The following is a 24,834-nucleotide window of genomic DNA, read 5'->3' on the forward strand; positions in this document are numbered from 1 at the left end:
TTTCATCATGATTCGCATTGCACTAAAAAAAAACTAGAATCACCCGAAGAAAAAAATAATCGAGCAAATAAAACTTAAGAGACAAGCTTTCCCAGCTATCCTAAAAAGTGTTTGTAATTGTTTACATATATCTAGTATTTTCTCACGTTTTTTTCAACAATCTTTCTATCGTCATAGGCAGAAATGAATATCACTCTCTCTGTAAAAATATATAGCGTACCTGAAACGGTGAAGTCGCAAAGGCTCTCGAGAAAATTTTACAACGTCGTTTAACAATAAATAAATTGAATTAAATTACGATTAATTAGAAAGAGAAAACGCCGCAGTTATTGGATTTCCTGTTTCCTTTTTCCAGCAAGTCACATACTCTAACGATGCACGCATGCGGTATTTCACGTTGTTTTTATCATTTCATTTAGTCAAATTTCATTTTGCATTATTACTGTATACTCCTAGCGTAAAATTACAGAATAATTTAATAAAAATTGATAAACCTAGGTAATATTTTCATCACGTCATGTTGACGCCTAGCGCTGATCGGACATATTCATACACGACGTAACTGGTTGATACTGCTGGTGCAACCTGCAACAAAAGATGAATGGAAATGATTTAGTTTAAATTACTTTTAAACGTGTAGTTGAATTTGCATCATATTTATTATTTCAATGATTATGGTAATTGAGTTATTTAAATATGGTAACATTTTTGTCTATTACTATTCTCTAATCTTTATTCTTTTCTTCTTTTATTTTATTTTTAATTTTTTTTTAATTTCGAATTTTTGTATTCTTTGAAATATTTGAATATTTGTATCATGTATCTAGAAGTGTAATATTTATATTTGGACAGTAACTTCCATTCATAAATAATGTTGATAAGTAATCTGTAAGAATAATAATTGGCATATAAATATGCCATTGATAAATTGTTTTGAGAACATAAGAGATTATAAAATTATGTTATAAAATTATTAGTAAAAATTGATTATTTTATAACCATCTGTGATACTGAAATTAATACTATCTTAAAATTTGGTTTAAAGAGAGAGGTAAATAGAATAAACTAGGGAAAAATACATTTTTATGTTTGTAGATTGTAAATTAAGAGGATGCGGGAGATGAAAACTAATTATCAGAATATTAATTTGAAGAATGTTCAATTTGAAGAATGTTCACAGATGTTTTCAATGAGACAAGAAAAAAATATGATGTTAAATGCATTATTCATATTAATATAAGACTGGGGTCATAACCTCTATTATTAAGTATGTAATGTTTAGTATTATAGCTTAGTAAAATTTATTAATCGTAGGTTTAATCAAACTTTTGGATAATTTTTCAGATATATCTTGAAATGAGTAAAAGTTCATTGGGTTTTGTGAGAAAATAGCTGTAAATTCTATTTTTATTCATCAATGCATATAGATGGATGTAGCGTATTTCAAACATGATTTATTCGTGCCTATTAGAATTTCTCAGTAGGCATGTAAAAAGTTCAAATAATGTAATAAATAATAGAAAAACAAAAGAAAGAGCCCGCGAAGCACGCTAAATATTACTACTATTATCAGTTTTGTTATTTTTAAAAATTTATATTTTTCAGCAAGATTTTGAAAAAAAGCTTCAAAAGCTATTAAGAGCTATTTGGTAAAACCTCTTTTATGGCATTACATTAAAAGTAAATTTAGAAAACTAAAAATTTTTAGGTTTTACTTTAAAATCTGAAGTGCAGAAAAATTAAATATTCAATTCATAACGATAAAATTAAATTCAAACAGAGAGTCAAGTACTCACCTTTAGGAAATTAGGCGTGAGGCCACGGTAAAGCCCGCGTATTCCTTCTCTTTTGAATATGTCTGTGAAGATGCCAACCATATTGTTAGGTCCGGATTCTGGCGCGACTTGCGCCTGCAGCCGCGTTCTGACTAGAGCCAACGGATACGAGCATACCTGGCCAGCGGTGCTCGAGACCGTACCACACGTAATCAACAACCATATTGCCGGCTGCTCGTTCTTGTCGTGCGTCCTTATGTAGTTGTTTTTTAGCGTCTACATAGGCAGAGATATTGAAACGTTAATGACGGATCGCAGACATAAGCGTTGGTTTGAAATAAACAAGAGTGAGAAGGCTTACCTCGTATACAGCTAAATCTATTCCTGCATAAGGCAGGATTCCGATGAGATTGGGTATGTAGCCTCTGTAAAAGCTTTTGATACCCGACTGCAAGTAAATCTTTTCCGCCGCGTCGACAATGCCTTTGAATTCTCCTGTCTTTCGCAGTGCTAACCGTGTCTTTAGCACCTGTGGCAAATCGGAAGCAGCACGCGTTAACAATTTTGTTAGAACCTTTTAAATATCTTTTTGTATTCGACTTCAAAAACAACTTACTTCAAGAGGATAAATGGCAGACTGACTAATACCACCGGCAATTGAACCCGCGACGAACCTCTCGTAGATACTTAGCTCACGATTGTCAGAACCTTTGATCGTTCTTTTCACCTGCTCGTAGGCCATGAACTTTAGAGCCGTTTCGGGGCCGATTTTAAGTACATTGATGCCATTGCCACGCCAATAACTTTTCATGCCACCTTCACGGAACATGTATTTACCGCAACTCATGATGTTGCATTGTCGCGATCCGTGTACCTAGAATCAGTCAACATTTTTCCTAATTAGGTTGATTTGTACTAAGGTAATTATTTCAAGTTTTCTTCCTATCTGTATGGCTGTAATTATAATGGAGAAAGTATTCATTGAAGCTTGAACAATAATATTTTATCGAAAACGGTATATGCACATTTAGAAACAAAGTGGTAGCATGCTCGAGTAAACATTGACCACCAGTCTCTTATCAATCTGATGTTTAATTTTGTGGTCGAATAATATTTATAAATAAATAAAGTCTATATAATGCACTTGCTTTCTCCTATCACAAATAAAAAAAAAAAGAAAAACAAAAAACAGAAAGTAAACAAAAGCCATAACCTGTTTTTTATGGAATCAATTCCAAAAGGAATGTAGACTAAATCGTACCTGGAGGTAGACCTTGATACGATCAAGCGGTGCTGTACAGGTACGTGAAACCGCACCAGCAACACCACCAGCAAGCAGATGCCGCCACCACATGCCAGATACCATTTCGCTGCTGGTGAAGTCATCGGGCACTCCGATGTCTTCGCCAATGTCCATATACTGTAAGCACAAGCACACATATTTCTTTCAAATTCACGATCAACCATTTGATAAAAACAGAATTTTTGTTTCATTTACAGGAGATAATATAGGATTGGCATCATAAACGACGAGCTTGTGCGGAAATTCGAGACTGCCAACTTTTGCCATGTTTCGATACATCTTTCTCTGCGCATGCACTGCAGGTCAGAATTGTTTTCGTCTGAATTTCATCGCGACAGACAGTAAAAAAAAAAATTTTTTTTTTTTTTCGGAGCATTGATTGGAAACAGCTATGCCAAGCCACGTGCCCTCAAAAAAAGTGGACTATTAAAAATTGATATCCATTTAGTCTTGTGGCAATTACGCGTGAGTCACAAGCCAGTAAGCAATTCCGTTATCAGCGTGACAGCTCGAGTCGTTTCAAGTTCAATGAGAGAGAGGTTCTTTGTCGGCACAACTTTCGTAACCAAGAACCGAAGGTTAATTTTTTAGCGATCGATCGCGTGGCATATAATTTTTCATCTCATTCAGATGTAAAGTTCAAGCCCAGAAACTGCAAACGACGTCGCAATATTTACGCTGCCTCTTTCAGTCATCCGATTCCGAATGGACACGCGTCAGGCCCGAGGCGTGACCCGTACGTATTTCACACATGAAAAAGAGACGCTGACATTGATTGTAACACGAGCAACAGATTCAAAGCTCGCGAGACAAGAATATTGAACAAAAAAATCATGCCAAGTGATTGGTATAACCTCGTGCTCAACCGACAAAGTGAAGCAATGATTTTTGCTTTACGTATCAATTACAGCTCGATTGATTTTTTTTTTTTTTTTATAACGATTGCTGAACTTGGCGGAAAATGAATAATGAGCCAACGCGATTATCTGAATAATGCGTTTCCTTGATTCTGCGGCACAAAGGTTTAGAGCATGAGATTGTGCATTTTCTCGGTTACACGTTTTTTATTTTTTAACGTTAAAATAATTGAACCGAGACCGTTCGAAGCTTACGTAACGGTCGTAAACGAAGTTGCATGCATAAATTTCAAGGACCAACCGGTTCGATTTCAATTTTACAAATTCGTCATGATTGATTATCGGTTGTCGTTGCAAGCTTGACTTTCGTTGCCTACACTTGATTTGGCTGTATATATGTGCCTGTTGGTTTTGTGCAAAACTTGCTGGTCGAGCAAACAAGCCGAAGAAATTTGAATCAGTAATGGCAAACGCGCTTGTCCGTCTTATCGACGAAAGCTTCGAGGTTGCACGAAGCAAACAAACTCTCACGGGGGTCTTCCCACCGTCGACTCTGTCCGTTGACATCGTCCACGTGACGCTCGACCGAACCGCGATTAGTTGATATCGACAAGACGATATTCGTTGCGTTCTGAAAAGCAATCAACGCTCGCTACGTAGAGCTCGAGAAGCAATCACTTTGACGATCATACACCTGCCGCATCGTTCACTGTTGGGTATCAGCGAACCGGGCTAAGCTGCAATATCACATTCGTCCAAATGTACTCGCACGCAAAGTTTCATCGATCGAAATTTATATAACGAATATAATTCACAACGCGACTTGCATCCGTTACGTAACGTGTGCACAAAAGCTTTCGAGCAAGCACGCGCGCACACACGTACGAAAGCGGCGGCAGTGCGCGCGCGAAGAACGGTTCTTCGAATACGCGGTCGAGCGACAAAACGCACGCGAACTAGACAATCGGATTCCACGGGGAGCGCACGCGCCTCATGGATATACTTAACTTGACGTACATCTCAAGAAACAAGTCGCTGTCGATGTTGTCCAGCGTGTCCATCCTGGCGTGCTCGGCGAGCTCGCGAGCGCGTGGACGGAAGGCAAAATAAATCGAGGAGAACGCGAGGAGCCCCGGGCGCGGTACACGGCGAGCTCGCGATCGCTACTGGCTGCCAGGATGGGAGTACAGTCAGCGCGAGACAGTTGGCCCAATGTCATAGTGCGGGCCGGATTCGGCGCGTTTCTGCTCCCCTTTTCTGAGCTTGCGCCGCTATATAGACGCGAGGCGAACGAGGTCGGCGCGCTCGGCCGCCGTGCGACCACCACTCGATCCGCGTCACTCTCGCTTTCGACGCTGCTCAACTCGCGGACAGCTGCGGATAGCGGCGGATTTATCAATTGCGAGGCGGACGACGCTCCGCGGCGTGCTCGCCAGCGTATTCGTCCAATCGAAATGCGCCGATTACAGTTGTCCTCTGCAGATGTGAATTCAAGGATGTCGGTTAGAAATTCATTCGACCGGAATTCGCAACGATCGCCCGTCGGCTTCTTAGACGAAAGGCATGCCAGGAAAATTCATAACGAATTCAAAGCTCCAGCTCGAAACGAAATTATAAGGAAGTAAAAGTTTAATTGGCGCTAAACTCGCAATAATCTTTACGGCACACACGAGACTTGGCAACGAGCTCTGGCAGATCATTCAAATCCTCAAAGGTTCCTCGTTCTCAAGCGCATCGCAAGAACATTGTTCTGGCAAGTTCCATTAGCTTTCGAAATGCGTGTCAAATCAATGTACGCGCATAGTAAGAATTGCGCTCGCTACATCGAGGAGCGAGTGCTTTGACCTCTGATTCGTAGCGTAAAAATCGTACTCATTACGTTAGCTTCCACCGCCGCGAGGCGTGATTAGCGAGCGAATTGCGTCCGCTCTTATCGCAATCGAGTTTTCCACTTTCATACTTTTCGAGCATTTCACGAAGTGAAACGCACAAGCTGTTCGGCGCTGTCTGATTATCGGCGAACGTGTGTCGCGCGCAATGTCGCCTGATCGTCGTGAAAGGCCAATTGTGCCGAAGGCGGTGCGAAAAAGTTCCCGACGTTGAGCGCGCGCGTCCAAGCCGAACTTCGGTCCGAGCTTTCCACCCGTTGATCTTCGACGAATCCGAGAGGAGCGGCACACCTGTTGAACCCTTTCCCTTTCGCTCGTCGTTCGGTTTCGCCAACCCGAGGCCCCGGCCAGTGCGCTCGAAACAACGCTTTCCGGACACGTCCCCCCCCCCCCCCCCCCGTTCTCTCACCTCCGCGAGTCTATGCTGTCTCGCGCGCGCGCCTCCGCGGGAATCCCAACGCGCTCTCGTCAACGGTTCTTTTTTAAATTCACCGGCAAAGTCGAGATATCCGCGTGCGCGCACAGCCTTGACTCACATTAACGCGCGCGGCCTATATTTTTTCCTCTTCGCGGCCGAACGGGACTCGACAACGCACAAGTCCGTCGAGTTGCATTCCCTTTTACAGCTCGATCTCCCAATGAGTTACGCTCGCGAATTTTTCCGTGACCGATAATAATCGATGGAGAACCGATTACTCATGGGCGAGCGTCGACGAGTCCGAAGGGGCCGCTTGGCAGCGCGCGCGTACCCTCGTGTCAATCAGCTGTTTACAAGTAGGAAAGAAACAGAAACAAAGAAAAAAAAAAAGAAACGTTGGACAGTTCGGCGGCACACTGACGCTCGTTATCAGCGCGTACTTTCCGTCGATAGGCGCGCGTCGACGTCACGCTCTAGGATGTTCGCAAGCAAAGTCGGTCAGTCATCGACGAGATGACTTGAGCGCATGCCGCGAGCGTCACTCGCAACTCGTCGCCCTGTCGCGTGCGCGTCTCGCGGCGGCGACGTGGCCTCGCGCGAATTCGCAGGGAAGGCGTGGCGCGCGGAACATCGGCGGCACTGCTACCAACCGCCGGCTGCTTCGCGTGCCCTTTCCGGAATCGCTTTGCCGGCGACACCGGGGATCGCGCAGACTGACCGACCACCAAAGAGCTCGGGTATGCCGAGCGTTAAAGGCCGGCGCACTGGACGGTTTTAGCAGCGCCTGGCTTTCGCTCCGACGAAGCGGCTCGGCTAACCTATATTTAAATCGGCTGTTTGGCGCTGCCGCGGCATCGCCAACGCTCGGGAAGCCTCTCGGCGCCGGCCCCGTAGTACCATGCACGCAGCCGGGCACGGGGCGCGCGCCTGAAAGGGGTCAACGGCTCCGCGCGCTCGCACAGCGGACCGAGGTTTAGGTTATGGTACCCGAGAGAGACAGAGCAGACGTACCCGTTGCAGCAGATCGTGGTAGCGCTGCAGGAACTCCACGCATACGGTACAGTTGCCCGTGAACACTTCCCCCTGGCGCATCATCTTCGCCGACTGTTGGCAACGGGCCGATCGAGCCGAAAGCAACGCACTTTCTCTTCTGGATTCTCACGAGGGCACTGATATCGAGTAGCTCCCAACGCACATCACATTCGAACGAAGCGCACTGCCGGACGCCAATGCCGAGACTGAGCTCGGCCGGTGGAGGCAGCCCAATAGTAATGGTAAGACGCGCGCCGGGAGGAGGGAGAGTCGGACGCAGAGGCGGGACTGTCCCGCAACTGCACGACACGATGACGACGGCCAGGCTCGGTATTCGCGTGGGCGCTTCAGCCTCTCTTTATTGTTTATCCATTGACTTTTTTTTTTTTTCTAAATTTTACCTCATCGATCGCGAATTCCGTCTTGTGGAGTCTGCCCTTACGCAATTTGCGTCCAAAGCCAAAAGATCGGTAGCGCGCTTATCTCGACGCGTACGGCTATGCGTTATGCTATGCAAGTAAAAGTTTCTCAATGTCACAATCACGTTCAAGGAGACGCTTTCTACGCGCGCGCGCGCGTGCGCTTGCCGCCGAGCATACGCCAATTGAACCTCCAATCGGCAAGGTTCGCAGCGACGGCAATGAAAACAGACGACCTTTCGACTGATCTTATCCGCATGAGCGCGACAAGGAAAGAGTCAACGAAATGTGTACGGAGGAAAGGGAAAGCCAAGAGCCACGCGCGAAAGCGCGAGTCAAAGGCCGATTCTCCTTACATTCGTTATATTTATATGCTCTTTTGTCAAACATTCGCTGGACTTTTCTAGATAGTTCAGGTCAATGTACGAGAAGGACGCCGTAAATGTAGGTTTACCGATATTTGGCGCTCGGGCTATCTACTACAAAAGGGTCGTTGTCCTCCGGCATTCCCTTTTCTCGTATTTCCGATGCTCTGAAAGGGTTTCTTTTTCTCGTTCGAGTCTGATTGCCTATATCGATGATTTGGTGTTGAACGGAGTTTACAAAATCACAGTAAAGGTTGAGCGAACCAAAAGCAAATTATTATTTGTTTTTCATACTATTAGGCCGTTAGAATTAAGGAATTTATTGAAATTTAAGTCGTAGAAAAGACACCCTAAATCATTTTTAATTATCTCAGACACAGCTATCAGTGTCATTATTCAACGCCACTAAATCACAAGTGTCACTGAGTAATCCAAAAAGAAAATCCCAACGCACAGTGAAATCGCACGATGTAATCGTACGTAAAAGCTTCACGTGATTCCCGGATGTAGCGAGAGAAAGAGAAACGAGTTTTCTATACACGTCGCGCAAAATGCAAAGATCGTGGATTTCTCCTCTCATGCGAGCGAGAATCATTTTGTGTTTTATTCCGCTCGTTGTGACGTCAAGCCTAAAAAGGTTAATACTCCATGCAGTGTCTCTGAGCAGCAGCGATACCAAGTACGAGCAGAATTATTGTTGTTTTTTTAGTCCGCCGATTTTCGACGAGATGAGGATGATTCAATCGGAAATTCCAAAAATTATTTCCATGTTTACGCTAATGACACGCATCAGAAAAAATTTAATACGAATGATATGACGCATTCGTTGTTGAAAATTTAAATGATCGGATTTAGAAGTTCATCTTCAGCTATGTACGCCTGCATACCGACAGATTCAAACAGGGATAAATTTTTGTACGTCCATGAAAGGATTGGCAAATTTCGAACCCGGATATTTAGTACTCTATCACATCGGTTCACGTTGAAAGGGGTAGAGTGTTAAAATATATGTACACTTCGAAAACAACCATAAAATGTCATGTTTGTTTGTAATTCATTGTATATTCAAATACTATGTAATATTCAAACTCATATAGTCAATTTTGCAAATGCAACGCGAAGTAATGAGCGACTGTCATCTATACTGTACCATACGTTATTTCCGATAATTTTTTGTTTAGTTTTGTAAAATCATCCAATTTGTATGCGCATAATTTATACTTATAGTAATGTTCAATCTCAATTTTACCGGACACATACGTACATATATAAATGTTTAGGTCAATATTTATATTGACTAAATGTTTAGGTCAATATTTATATTGACCTAAACATTTTCTGATTAGGCTTAATATATTAATGTTAGATCAGCTGTAATTCTAAATGTAGATCGTAGCTTGACATAATCCAATTGCCCTAACTTGCATTATCCTCTACTAATTCTTCTCTTTCAACGTTTTCCGTCGAAACAAACTCTATAAGGCCAATTCGGCGTTGTGTTCCTCAGTCGGTGTTTAGCTTTCCAAATTAACGGATTCAGTTTTCCAAAATTACGACTTGACAACTATCATGAACGCGTCGGTCGCCGCGGTAGAGAGTCTCGGTTTCGATCACATACCGCAATGCTGGGAACAAGAAAGCATGGACTTTCGGCCGCGGAACAGTCTGAATTCACGTCAACGACGCGACCGAATGCAAGAGTTCTGCCAGTATCTCGAGTGCAAACTACGAGAGTGCAAAAAGGAAATGACACGACTGAAGAAGGAGAACGACGCTTTAAAGGAAACGAACGACGCTTTAAAGGAAGCGAACGACACTTTAAAGGAATCGTATGCCACTTTGAAGAAAAACAGCAAAGAATACAGCAGGGGTATGTTAAGTCTCGCGCCGGCAGCTTTGAACGAGACGAAGGACAGCTCGTTGAGATACGCCGGTTTCATGTTGGCCAAGTTTGACGGCACCAACCCGACCAACTTCGCCGAATACTGGTTAAAGATGATTTGCGATATCGCGGCATTTTACAATTGGTCGGAAAGACAAACGTTCTTCGCTGCGAAAATGGCACTCGACGGCGAGGCTCGTCAGTGGTTAGTTGGTTTGAGAAGAGACATTAACACTTTTTCGGATTTCAAAGTGGAATTTACCGAGAAGTATCAGAAAAAGCATATGTCGATTGCGAGGGTTCACTTAGAGTTGGCCAAACGAAAAAAACTCGAAGGCGAAGCTCTTGATGATTATTTAACGGACATGAAGAATCTGGCTGAGAAGATTAACCTCAACGAGGCTTTGACTATGGAGTACGTGGTCTTGGGTTTAGATGATGATGTCCGTTCGAAATTAATGCTCGACCAGTTTACAACCTTAGCTGAGATGGAGAAATATCTAATAGAACATGTCGATGAGTTTCGACTGCCTGCTGAAGGCATCGATACGAACGCTAAGAAGTGCTACCATTGTAATAAGGTTGGACATGTTTATTCCGAGTGCGAAGAGGTCATCAAGAGCAACATCTCGGCCTTGTTTATTGTCGCGGTGCTGCTTGCTATTATGGGAGTGTAATGTCATCGATCTTTCTTTTTAATATAATTATTTGTCTTTCGGAATCTTTTTGACATTTTCTACGAAATCCGACGGCTTCGTAAATAACCTTTTACCTTTATCATTTAATCTATACTTTTGTTTAAGTATAATTATCATTCGATATTGCTTAATTGATTGTCAATTGTTTTATATGTGAATTTTGTATTTATTTACAATGTGCATAGTGTTTTTTTAATTAAAAATATTCGAAAGTATAATTGTCATATGATATGTTTTTATTGATTGTCAATATTTTTATATGTGAATTTTGTATTAATTTACAATGTGAATCTTTGTTTTTCAATACTAATAAATGAATTTTGTAACAAAGCCTGTGTGTTATTTCATTTTAAGATCATGATTATTCGAAATTTGATGGGTTGCTCGTTTTATAATTTGGTTAATCGAAATAAAATGCAGTCACTTATTCTTGGCAATTTTAGATTTCAATGAAAGAAAATAATGATAAAAATTGACTATTTTAATTTGGTACACATTTTTTGACTTAGCCCTGTCACATGCCTACCATTTATCATTCGATTGCTGTTGAAATATCTTTCCATTCCCACGTTCGCACTTCTCAACTCTTCAAACTACACTATTAAATTCGCTGCATCTTTCAAGTAAATACTCAAATCAAGAAAATATGTTTGTTATAATTAAAATGGCTTATTTTAACAGAGCAATATTTCTTTTTGAAATGAAGAAAATTGTAATAATGTTCATAAGTATATAAAGCGTTCAAGTGATTCAATCAATACTAACAATACCATTCCGAGGCTACTCAAAACTCAAGATCACATCCGTTAACGCAAATAAAGAACATCAAGAAAACGCATATCAGAAAGTGGCGCCAAGGTAAAAGAAAATGAGGCGCTACTATATACGAGAAGAGGTGGAGCAGCTGACTCGCTGTTAATGCGTCCGCAGAGTTTTTCGCGTGCGTGCGAGTTCTTGAATTTGCGTATTACAGACGCGCGTGCACACACGCGCGCGCGCACACACACACACACACACAACTCTCGAGCAGCAAATAATAACGCGCGCGTGGCTCTGATTTATTTTTCCTTATTCGTCGCCGTCGGCGCTCGCAGGAGGGCCGCATGTCGTCAGTCGTACGCGCATTATTATATATATCGGCGGGAATTTCTCGAGAAACGCCTTGTCACTTGTCACGCGTAGTCAGCTCACACGCGAAGGCTTCAATTTCTAATTTCGAATTTCGCATCTTATCGCGACTAGTCACTATAATTAGACCGATCCGCTGTGCCATCGTTCGGAACTAAATTGGTCGACTATGTCGGGCATGCCCATTCGAACCGATCGTCGCCGAATTCCGTTGAAGCAAGTTCCGATCGAGGATCGACATTCTGCGCCTTGGCATATTTAAATGGACATTCGAGAGGCAAATTTCCTTCGCTCGGCTGCTAGACGCGGCGGTGTGACAAGCAGACTGCGCAAGCTTATCGGCGGATAGCGTAAATTGAGATTGACGACAAATTCAGGTTGCGTCATCGTCATTTTCGCCAAGTGCGCGCGGTTCAAAGTTCTCCGTTCCGCGCTGACGCGCATCTACCGCTCGTCTCCTTCACCGCGCGATCTGTCGAAGAAAAACCGTTTGCTAGTGTCTTTTTTATTTGCCGTTATGCAATGCGCAATCAATCTGTGAACTTGCAACGAGCTATCGCGTCAATCGTCAAACGTCGCGGAAGAATGCCCGTGTTTACGTTCAACCGGTGGGCCAATCTCAAGTAAACACAAGCTCGAAGCTACGATTACATATAGTTATCATTCGTACGATTAAACAGTAGATTTCCACGAAACGTCCCATTGTCGGGATATACTCTCGCGCCGACAGAAAGTTACGAGGAAAACTCGTTGCGGTGCTGACGGCCAAATCCAACGAGCTCGATCGCCGTTTTATCGCGCACACTCGTAATTCAATCCCCGCGGGCGATAGAGAACCGCACAAGTGCAACTTGCGCAATCATCGCGCGGGCTTCCGTCCAATTGCCTTTTTTTCTTCTTCTTTGGGGTTTCTATAATTGTACGGGCGCGTGTGCCGTTTCTTCGTCGTCGAGCGCACACATTTTTCCGTGCCATTTTCGATTCATATCGTGCGTATGCTTCATTGCACAGAGTTAACAGGAAGTTCACGTGCACGTGTGGCTTCGTTGTGATTATTTGCTATCGTGGACTGGCTCGTGAAAAAACTTGTCAAACGAAGATGATTTATTACCAGCGTCTAAAGCCATTGTTATCGGCAAAAATGTCGATTTGTCAGTTTATTACCAATAACTTCTTCCTTTGTTATTACTGATAGATTTGTGCCCGACAACTCCACCTTTCATTCCATTATCTTCTGACATTGACATTCGAACAACTGCGATGGTCACAAGTATAATTTCTTCAGTTTCGGAGAATTCGCAGATAAAAAGAGAAGCGCTCGAATCGATTTCTAGATGAGTATAGGTGCAATCGCCAGAATGCACGTGCTAATCATATGAAACAGTTAAATATCTACGCTAGCTGTAATCATTGATAATGAGCCGTTCAAGTCGAGATACGTAGCTCGTGTTTCGCACAAGTGGCGATGGCTCGGAATAAACTTTCGGAAAAAAGAAACAGACAATGACAAGGTATTTTACAACTGAAAGCGCATCGTTCTTTTTCTTTACTCGTCGTCAAAGATAGAATTTTTCAGTTGTCGGCACAATCTCGATTTACCTAATAATGCCAAGGTTATGCGAGCGAAATAACTACATAAACGTAATCGAACAAAAGACTCGGATTTGCATATGAAGAGTAACAGCATTTTCGAGTGGTGTTCGTCTTTGCGCGATACTTATTTCCACTTGTTAAAATCAAGTATCCTCGCTCGAAAAACAAAGAAATAAAAAAGGGAAAAAATGGAACATTGAACGAAACGATTCCATCCGATCAGATCCTCATTCGAGAGCGCAATCGTGGTAACCTCCATTCGATTTTTACAATAATCTTTCAAACGGGTTCGTGCATCTTCTCTCTGTTGGCGTGCTGCATTGACGCCGGTATGCATCGCGAGAGCAGCCAGCGCAGCCCTCATTCCGCAAGCGCGTGTACGCGCACAGAGCTGACGTCAGTCGGTATCTCTCGCATCTGGCTGATGAAACATACCTCGATTATTACGACACCGATTATGTTTCGAGCTGCAGAAAGCTGAGATGCTTCGAACGAAATGACCTGCGGATTTTGGCGCGACGATGGCTTTTATTTTAGCTTTAGTTCCGATTCGGAAGTTATGATTTTCTTGAATCTTGGCATTGGCGTAAAACTTCTTGACTGCAACGATCAATTGTAAAACATTAAGTTACTAAGAAATGAAAAAATTAAATCGATAAACGACGATCGCCTACTACTGAAATCCATCATGAGTTGCTTCAAAACATTGGCTAGAACATAAAATGCGGGCACGTAAAAACGTATCTGGCGAGCAGTTAGCGCGAAGGAAAGAAGAATTTTCTTTCTTTGTCCAGTGGCCTAAAAGTAGTATTTTCCGGCCACAGCTCGATCATAAATATGCTAATTTCGGCCTCGCTGAACATAATACGTAGTATACGCACCAAGACCAGACCCATAGCACGTGTACATCAATTCTCACGTGACTTACCAATACTTTCCCGGTTTAGGTACGTAATCTATCTATTGTCTGCAGCCACCAGGTCCAAGGGCCATAATAATAACACTAGCGCGTTGGTCTGGCCAGGAGATGCCCAAACTCTCTCTCTCTCTCTCTCTCTCTCTCTAATTCCAACTTTTATCTTTCGTCGCGTGGCTTGCGTACATGAGGAAAAGTGCTTGTTAGCACGTACTGTTCATGTGGCAATTGAGAGTGTTTTCTCACTAATCTCATAGTACTTGGAAATGTAGGAAGTCAGTAAATATCACGATGCTTACAATTTATGGCTGTTAGAGCAATAATAAACATTGTGATGTTTTGTGTGCGTACATGTATTCATGAATAATTGTGACTGCGTAAAACAGCAACTTTAATGCAACGTGAAAGGTATGAATGAATCTTACGTAGATTAAGCTACAATTAAGCGAATCAGGACGAATAAATGTACGGGTATAAGCAAGCGGAATCCAAATTTGCAGCATTCGAAGTTGACGACCATTGACAATTTTTCTCGCAGCTTCGCTCATTACGATGAGACTTCTAATCTCCAACGTGGTTGCTGCAAAACTAAGCAGTTCGGGGTTTTCGGCTTAATGTTGTTTGAGCCCGAAACTGCTCGCCCACCTATGACAAACGAGGCAAGAGATAGAGGAGAGCGCGGTCGACTTGCATACCTTGGAGCCCTATTGGTGACCGCGACGGCAACGGACAACAAATCGGAAAATTCGGCAGAAATCTTTCCAAATAAGCCAAGTGATTTCTGATAAAAAGCACATATGCCAACCTTAGTTGGTCTACAGCTTGAAGCAACTTGCATTCGACGATTGCAGTACAAATGCACTCCTGTTAATCGTCAACAATTAATTTCGATCTTCTACATGGGTCACGACAACAATGAACTGTACTTGGCGATTTAAAACAATTTTTCAATTCTTGCGTCTTAAATAAAACAAACCCACTTTAACCAGCCAAAAATGTATTCCTCATTCTCAACAATAAATCATTCAATAAAACCAATTACGAGTAAAGTCAATGTCATTGAATTGTTAACAATTGAACGTGAAAAAATCTGTTTACAAGCCGACATCATTGTTACCGGTTACTAACCGAAGGGGGGAAATAAGTAGTCACGATATGATTATTGCCTCAAAAGCTCGTGTGAAAAAATTGCGTCTGATACCTACAGCACCACGTCTCTCGTTATAACAATTCGTAACAATCAACAGACACGAGCGTCGCCGACGTTACTAAATTATCATCACACGCACGAAAACTAGTTCAGATCGACTTTGCGCTTTTCTGACACTTCACGCGTTCGCAGAACATTTTCGAGGGCAACAGCTCGTCGATAAGACAAATTGTATATATGTATAACTTAGCCATATTGATTTTTTTTAACCGTTGTATAATATCTAAAGGCAATTACGCATCCTTCGATCGAATGTAAAATATCGTAAAAAAATGCAAATGACATGCAATTTTGCATTAGTTACGTAAGCATAAATGATTATAATTTATTGTATGTTTACATCGCGAAATTGACCATCAGCAATTCATGTCAAAGTATCAAGTCACTCAAAATTTATTGAAAAAAAGCTATGTCAGGCGACTTATCGTATTGCGAATTATTGCATTATAAATATTTATATAATTTCGTTTACAAAAGCTGCATGCAATCGATAACTTTCGTATATACAATGGATGCTTATAATAGAAAATGGCCAAGGAAATTTCCAAGTAATCGTCAATTTTCCAAGCCATATACTTATTAATCGAATATATCACACTATTATGCGCGGTGTACAATACTCATCGCATATTTATCAGAGAGCAGACAGACAACCGTTTATAAAACGTCATTTGACGCGCGTCTGGCGCATTACAAATCTCTGATGAAAAATAAAACTTTGTATTCAAAGTAGCGCGTGCGTTTTTCTCTGTTTATTCAAATTTATGCGCACATGACTTTTTTTCCGATTGTCGCAAGCACGATCTTTCATTTTGACAGAATGAACTTCGAGAACGTTCCGAGTAAGCTTTTAGGTGAGGTACTTCAAGAAGCTAATTATTAAACTTAATTTTGAGCGTATCTCGAGTTTTTTACATGAAACGATTATGTAATATATTGTTGTGGTTTGGACAAAAAAACTTTAATAAATGTTGATATACAACGTCTAGACGATTAATCCAAAGGAGTTATTGAACGATAAGTCTTTATGAACATTTCTTCGTTGATTGATTGACAAAAAACGCCGCATTTTCGATTAAATATGAAACCATTTAGTGTGTGAGATCAACCGTATTGTAGGAAATTTTTCTTTCATATATATGTTTAACTTTAATCAATCAGATATCACAATAATTGTACTCTGTACTTGCAATTGAAAATGAATGTATTTCGAGATACGATAAAATCAAAATGAAAATTCAAAGAATTGCAGTATAATTTTGTAAACATTTGTAGCCATTTTGTAGATGGCAAGTCTTTAAAATATTAAATTAAGTCTTAAATGAAATTGTTGAGATAATATGCGTTGAGATCGCTTAATCAAATCGAAAATAAAAATAGTATTTTATATCTTATGAAACTGTTATTTTGCTCCATAATTTCCTCTGCTTCATCCGATAAATTGCGAAAAATTTTGATCACAGTGGACCAACAGTAGCTTTGATATTCGTGATAAAATAACTGATTTTGAGTAGAGTAAAACAACCTTTCATAATCTCTTACTGATAAATTCTGATCATAGCATATCACGTAAAGAAATTAAATAATATAAAATTCTAGACGATACGTCAACGTATTCATAAAAGTTTTATTTTAAAAAATATTTCAAGATTATTGACATAAAATGAAATGTATGAGGTGGAAATTTTTTTTATAACATTGAAAAGAATTTATAAGATAAGCTAAGGTTTTCAAATCAACATTTTTTATTAGATAAAAATTAATGAGCTTGCTGATTTGGATAATAAAGTCGCGAATATCGCCCGAGGGATGTCGAAAACGTGAGTTAACGATTTGACAATCTCTAAAACGTGATACAAAAAACTTTCCTCCTGCAAAAATTATCTTAAACCAAGCTGCAAAAACATTTTAATAACAAACTTTTGTCTACCATAAAACAAGAGAAATATCAAGAACAATAATTCAATTAAAACCAAAAGTATTCCATGCTGAAACAAAAAAAGTCAAGCGATAGCGTCTCGTCTGCTGTAGAACGGTACGCATGCCCGTGCTTGAACAGCTGGGAATGAAGGTCATATCGTGAACCCACGTCACACACGCGCGGCAGAGGCGAAAGCCGGATAAAAAAGGAGAGAGGCGAGCCCTCCTCGATCGACGAATCGCGTGGCTTCCCTACTTTTGTCGATGCCGTAGACGGCGCGGAAAGTCTTCTGCTTTGGCAGACGTGTAGCGCAGCGCCGCCATACGAGAAATTCATTGGCAGCGATAAGTTGCAAGATTTTGTTGTTGATAAAGATGGAATTTGCAATAATGACATATACCTTTTAAAATTGACGAATAAGTTAGACGCTAAGAAAGTAATAGTAGTCATAGTACAGTTAAAATATAGATCAGAATTTCCCGATTTCTTTTGAATACAAGTTATTTTTAATTTTGTTTGGGCTATCCAAAATAGTTCGGTTAATAATATACCCTATGAAAATCATTTCTGACAGCATTACGGCAATTCAAAGGTAAATGTTTTTTTAATGTTATTTTAAGTCCATTTTGACAATAGGTAGTTGCGTTTTTTTCTAAATTACTTTTTAACATATTTATATATGTTTTATCTTTCTCTGGCACGAGATGAAAAAATGTAATAAACTTTTCAAAACAAAATTTTTTTGTTATGCAGTGATGAAGGTGACTGAATCTCTTTCCGACTATACAAATGGAAAAACTTCTGTATGACTAATTTTTTTAATGGTGAATACTTTTTCTCACGTTTTATTACCGCAGTGTTCAAAAATTATTTCCACTAATCAAAGTTTATATTGAGAAAATTATCAATTATTATTGCGATATATTAATCAAAACTCACTGTTGTATGTCGCCAGTATTGGATAAGTTCGTGGATATCATTAGTAGGGGCATAAAGCAAGAAATCTCTCCATTCATTGAAGCTAATGTTAAGACTTCCGTCTTTGTCCATCCTAAAATAAAAATATAACGTGAATTAAACCACATCGTTGGATTTATTGAATGATTTGTTTTATTGCTAGATGTCACTAATAAAATCTTATACATGACGAACCTCTGAAGTAGTTTTTTCGCTTCGGCTCGTTCCATTTCAATGCCAAGATCCTTGAATGCTTTTATCAATTCTTCTAAGTCAATCCTTCCTACAAGAAGAAAGAGATAGTATCCATAGAAAAAGATTAAAACGTAAAATCTGTTTGATAGTTCTGCGGTGCTTACCATCTTTATTTTTATCGAGATCTGTGAATTGCAGACGTAAATTTTTCTCATGCTCTCGTACGTAATGGATGAACTCTGCCAGAGAGATGTCTCCACTTTTCGTTTGATCGGAACGAGCCAAAAATTTCTGCAAATTTAAATTTAAGTATTGTAGAATAATTAATGTATTAACGTAATTTTAAAAATGCGACACATTACTTTTGTGCTCATGTGAAGAAGTACAAAGAAAAGCCTATTGTCTCGAGTGAAACCGTACAAAAAATTAAATGTAGCAAATTAAATACGCTTTCAATTTGTCTTTCTAAGGAATCAGAGAACAAAAAGTTGATCGCTTACGAAACTAAGCTAGACACTTTTAGTGTTTGACCAAAGGAATGATTTATCTATTGGCAACGAACAGACAATAATTTAAGACATGGTAATAAAATACATTTTAAATATTATCCAATAATACTACATGCCGTATATATTTGTGATTACGTTAATCTTATTCAACACTATTTAACTCGAAAAATAAAGTATAAACATGCAACAATTTTATATCCTGATGAAAAAAATATGCAAATTTTTGCAAAAAAAAATTTTTCTTTCAAATGTGACTTCACCTTGAAAATTATGTTTACATTGAAGCACAGTGATCGAAGTCGCATTGAAAATTTTCAAGTTCACCGCAGGTGTCTGTGCATACTAAATTATAGGTGACCGTGAGTATACCCGATTGTGACCTTCTTTGACGGTTCGGAATCTTTTAAATTGACGTTACAAATTCAATATTACGTTTCTTACAGTTATTTGTTCTCGAAACTATATTTTGACGAATAAGGGTTACTGCTTTTCCATCAACGATGTCACTTTAATTAAATCAGAGTAATAAAAATTCATTAAATTTCGTGATTTAATAGTCAACAGATAGATTCTTTAAGAAGCTTTAATGCTATTAAGATTTATTGAATTTAAAATGTACCTATTTAATCTTGTTAAGCTATTTTCGAAAATATAATGAAAATCGATTTTTAAGACTTGTAAAATTTGCTAAAAATTAACAAACATAACTTAAAATATTGTTTTGAATGCTAATTTATGAAATTTATAATTTATTTAAATTTTACAAAACTGGAAAACTCGCATAAATATAACATTTGCCAAAATCAGGATTCAATAATTATATATATTTAGACAGTTTGAATATTCAACTTTCACTTTTTATTTCCGATCGATAACTATTTTACTCAACGAAAAATAAAGTTTCATTTAACTTTGATTACGTTTCAAACGTACAAATTCTTCTTTAGTAAAAACTAACTTAGCAAGAACGTGCTTTCCCGAATCTCTGAAATTCGCACGAAAATCAATAAAGTAAAAATAGTATTTAACACACACCCTCCCACGTCTAAACTCCCTTTTGTGAGAACAATGAAAAAAAAGCAATCAAACAGCCTTTACCTGAGCATATCTCTCATGCACTCCAGCTTGAGAAAGTGCCTTGGATAGATCGTGCACGTCAATCCTGCCATTTCCATCAAGATCCAGAGATTTAAATAATATGCCTAATCTCTCCTCGTCTTGAGCTGGCAATTCGTGAAGATAGTGTGCTGGCGGTGGCGTTGGTTGAGCAGTTATAGCTGCACTTACACCTCTCGCTAATGTACTCGTCGGCATTTTTGTATCGTAACTGTGTGATGGTTTCGCGATTTAATCGATGATATAGGTGTGCTCAAGCGTACCGGAATATTCGTGGATACTGTACTCGACGTTTCGGTACTGCTGTAAAATATTGGATCCTTGAGCTTGCCATTATCAATTTTTAATGCAAAATTGTTAATGGAGTCAGTGAGTTGTAAATGATTGGTAATGTTTCTGAAAAATAAAATAACAAAGTATTAAAAAGCATTGTTAACGGATAATAAGAATATTTCTTCAATACAGTAGGCATTGGACACTCCACCAATTAATAGTTGAGAAAAGCGTTTTACTAGTAGGCTTGCACTTCGATTATCTTTACAATGGATTCTCTTTATGCTTGTATCGAAACTGTCCAAGAGTAAATAGGTAAAAGTCATAAAAAGTAAATATTGACTGTATGGGCATGGATAACTTCTTTTTATACCAAGAATGCCAAAGAAATCTTTAACTATCAGTTTTATTACTATTGTAAACTTATTTCTAGTAGTCATGCCGTTGAAAAAAATTGAAATTTTCTTTCGAATATTCAAATGGAAAAAATAGCGCGATTGCAATTCAAACGAGCAAAAATTAAATTAATTATTTTCCAATCTCACGATGATAATTAAATAGTCAAATATATTGGCTAGAAACGCATCAATACTATTCTCTAACTTTCGTATTATTACGAATCATTCACGGTCTAGCTAAAATTAGTGGCATTGCATTCGGCCAGTTTGCCCCAAATGCACACATACAGCACGAAAGATTTGTTCAACTTTGGTGTGATACCCAGGCGCGATAAATTAATGTAGTTCTCTCTAGTTCAACGAGAAAAATTCAATTACCTAAGTTAATTTAGCTTTGACGAGCAAGTAAAAATTTGTGTCACGTTGCAATAAAACATTCGTACTATCATTCATATTCCAACGAATACGACTCAATTTTAAGAACAAATTTCCAAATGAGTCATTAACTGTAAAAATACTTGAGAAACTATTCACCAGCGAGTCGAATGAATCAAACTCAAAACAACACGCTGCTCACATGCATAATCGAAATATCAAGTGCATGCGAGTCGCACAATGAAAATAATTGAGCGTGTCATGAAAGGCCAGTGTATCGATTGTTATCGCATTACTCAGAACGACGTTTGATAAACTAAAGCTCTCCCATGCGCGCACATTAGAACTTTAAATACGAAGCGCGGTTAAATAACCGCTCACGGTAGCGCATTTCTCTCTCTCTCTCTCTCTCTCTCTCTCTCTCTCTCTCTCTCTCTCTCTCTCTCTCTCTCTCTCTCTCTCTCTCTCTCTCTCTCTCTCTCTCTCTCTCTCTCTCTCTCACTCATGAAAATTCCAGAGCGAAAAAAACGCGCGCGGGAAGAGAAGAGGGGCGGCAGCAGCAGTATGCGAGGGGAAGAAAATCGAGCGGCGGCGACGGCGGCTTTTCTGCACTGCGGCGCAAGCAGCAAATGTCTCCCGCACACATTATTTTAACTTCAACGAAATAATCGAGGGCAGTTTGTTTGTGACAATGACCACTGACGATTTTCAATGGATATGTTGGGAAAAATAATATACACTGATTGTCATGTGGAATTGAAGATTTAAAAAAATTGCACGGAGCACCGCGTGTGCTACTTTGTCGTACCGGTTAATCGAATTTCGTAATCTAATAAAATAATTCGATCAATTCTTACGCGTTCTTTTTTTTTTGCAACATTAACACGCAACAATGACACTAACTCAAATGACGAGTGGCAGCTTTCCCACAAAAAGCGAAAGACAGCAACCGCGTCTTTATCGTACAAGATGAACGGATTCCATACGTATATTTACACTAATCACAACGCTTTCAATGATACAGAAGGATAATATAAGAAGACATCCGATTTGGAGACTCGTACATATAACACTGCTTCATGCAAGGATCATTAGAAAAGACAGGTAGAATACTCTAGGATATGAAAACGCCTTGGCCCACTTTCACTCGCGACCACGGGGTTGACGTATCGCAAGATTTAGCCGGGAGAAACACGAAATAATGCCAAGAAATTGCTTCAACCGATGTTGCTAACGGTGACATACTATCATACAAATCGCAAAGGCTACAACACGGTGGAGATCCACGGTAAGCAGTAGCAAGTCTTTTGACTCGCCTTCAACAATAAGCAATAATATGCCGCTGCTCGCACACACAGAGTCGCTTACGTGCGACTACTGGCTGACGGTGATGCCACACGCGTATACACGCTTACTCTGGCTTCACACCCCGAAAGAACACTAATATGGACTATGACATTGTCTACTCCTGGATGTCACTCGAACTTTAGTGTAAAACGTTTATATTGACACTTGTCGCGCGTTTAACCTTTAAGGAACACAAGAATACGGTACAGACAAGAACACGATGATTCACGAATAACTGTCTCTGACTCTCTGCCTAACAGCATGTACATCACGCAACGGGAATTTGCGCTCTCTCTCTCTCCCTCTGCTATAGAGCATTGTTTCCTGGAAATTTGGAAATCCCGAGGTAAAGCGACATCTCGATGATCATTTTCTTTAGACTCTGTCGGTATGGTAGACGAAAGTAAATTATAGCGATTTTTGAATTTCACATGGAAATATATAGACTGCGATGAAGTTACACAATGAAAAAATTGAAGAGTTTGATCTTGAACTATATGTGAAAATCAATCACGATCTTTCTGTGAACGTCGCAATGAAGATACTTCAAAATAACATTTCATTATTATTGCAATTGTGGTGATACTTTTGTCAACAATGAAATAAAAAATTCAAAAATTTAAAGAATGATCAGTTCTTATATTTATTTATAATTAATCACTAATTTTCATATAAAAATGTAGAAATCATTTAAGAGTATTGAATATTACAATACATAATAATTAACAAAATAAAATAAATGAAATAATTGCAGCGCTAGTATAGAATATCTGTGTCGTATAACTGAAGTATATTTTTATAACTTAAGTACAAAAAAAATTTAAATAATTTTTATAACTTAAGTACAAAAAAATTTAAGATAAAACAAAACAACAAGGTATTGCGTTAGGATTTGCGGTAAGGTTACACAATTAAAATTTAATGTGTTATTAAGTTGAGTATATAAATATATTACATTTTTGATCGTAGTACAATTTATAAAAGAAAAGTGAAGACGTGAAAAAGTTATTTATCGCATAAATCGATGGAAAAACAGTTAAAAATTATTATGTTCTCAATTTTTTAATACTGTTTTATAGCTTTTCGAATATGTGTGGATATTATCACACTCAATGATTTTTTTTATTAACATTCAATTTACGAACAAAGAATATTTCAAGCAGAAATATATTTACATTTTACACACTGAAAAATATGTCAATAATACGAAGTTAAGAATTATTTCCAATATTTTAATTAATTTCTAAATAAATAAACGTGCAATAGAAACGCCCTTTAACTGCAGCAGTATACATTAATTTTTTTTTGAAATGATAACTTTCATATGAATTCTTTAAAACGTTAATTACAATTGCTTTTTTTTATTACGAAATCCCGAAGTACAACATCCAATTGAGGCACAACATTGTATAAAAACCTACAATAAGAAAGCTAAAGAGCTTTAAATAACTCTATAATAAACTTCGTTATTCAGGCAGTAATATTAGCCAAGTTTCAAGTTTTTTCCATTTAAGTCCTTAATATTTTTGACAAAGAAATAAGAAACCCGCGTTCTGATTAATTTGTTCTGAAACATCTTAATAATTAGATAAATTTAAGTTGTCAGTAAACGAAATGATATTTTTTTTGTAGAAGTATTTTACTTTTATTTATGTATAAAGATATATGTATGTACAATACACTGAAATTTGCATGTCCATACAATAAAAACAACTACTCAATTAACTGCAGTTAACAATTCTGTATTAAATAAACAAAAAAAAATCATGACATCGATTTCGAGTTCATTACACACATCAGTATTGAATAAATATTACTCCCCTTTTCAAGTTATAAAAGTATCAAAGAACGATTAAACAATCGAAATGACTTACTTTTTACTTAAAATTCAAATCATTTATTTAATTGTTCACGTAGTAGCCAGTGATAATACACAAATATTAAAGATAGTACATTAATATTTACGTATTAAATTAGTTGCAACTAATGAGGAAAACGTCTTCGCAGTTGAAAGTACTGCTAGCAAAGTCATTTTGTAATTACAAATATTACGATAGTTCGACTTACGTTTTTGTCATAATGTTAAAAAAATTTAGGGTTTTACCAACGCAACAAGACAAAGCTGTACACGAAAATTGTACGTATTTACGTCGCTATCGGTAAAAAAATCACACAATTGACTTTACAATTTCTATTCCACTAGATACAAAATAAAATCGTTTAAAAAATGTTTTTATAGCGAAAAATGAATTTTATGC

The 24,834-nt window shown here is 38.8% G+C and overlaps 2 protein-coding genes across 5 annotated transcripts; one reads left to right on the forward strand and one right to left on the reverse strand.

Annotated features, from left to right (window-relative positions):
* Nucleotides 1-137: 137 nt before the first annotated feature.
* Nucleotides 138-22,839, reverse strand: LOC131663862 (calcium-binding mitochondrial carrier protein SCaMC-2). Of its 4 annotated transcripts, none has more exons than XM_058934577.1 (10): nucleotides 22,645-22,839; nucleotides 20,166-20,579; nucleotides 18,723-18,849; nucleotides 18,559-18,646; nucleotides 18,346-18,457; nucleotides 3,037-3,195; nucleotides 2,392-2,649; nucleotides 2,137-2,304; nucleotides 1,797-2,051; nucleotides 138-585 (listed from the first exon to the last, which is right to left on the reverse strand). In XM_058934577.1, exons 2-10 carry the CDS (start codon nucleotides 20,379-20,381, stop codon nucleotides 511-513), a joined length of 1,458 nt encoding a protein of 485 aa, XP_058790560.1. In that variant the 5' UTR covers nucleotides 20,382-20,579; nucleotides 22,645-22,839; the 3' UTR covers nucleotides 138-510. The 4 variants fall into 4 exon arrangements, with proteins under 4 accessions (XP_058790560.1, XP_058790563.1, XP_058790562.1 ...); XM_058934580.1 differs by having other exon boundaries at nucleotides 20,166-20,483; nucleotides 22,546-22,839; XM_058934579.1 differs by having other exon boundaries at nucleotides 20,166-20,486; nucleotides 22,546-22,839.
* Nucleotides 9,543-10,962, forward strand: LOC131663863 (uncharacterized). Its single transcript, XM_058934581.1, has one exon. It carries the CDS (start codon nucleotides 9,628-9,630, stop codon nucleotides 10,615-10,617), a length of 990 nt encoding a protein of 329 aa, XP_058790564.1. The 5' UTR covers nucleotides 9,543-9,627; the 3' UTR covers nucleotides 10,618-10,962.
* Nucleotides 22,840-24,834: the final 1,995 nt, after the last annotated feature.

Source organism: Phymastichus coffea, unplaced genomic scaffold (genome assembly GCF_024137745.1).
Source record: "Phymastichus coffea isolate CEN01 unplaced genomic scaffold, Cenicafe_Pcof_1.1 PCOF00039, whole genome shotgun sequence".
In the NCBI taxonomy this organism is placed as follows: Eukaryota; Metazoa; Arthropoda; class Insecta; order Hymenoptera; family Eulophidae; genus Phymastichus; species Phymastichus coffea.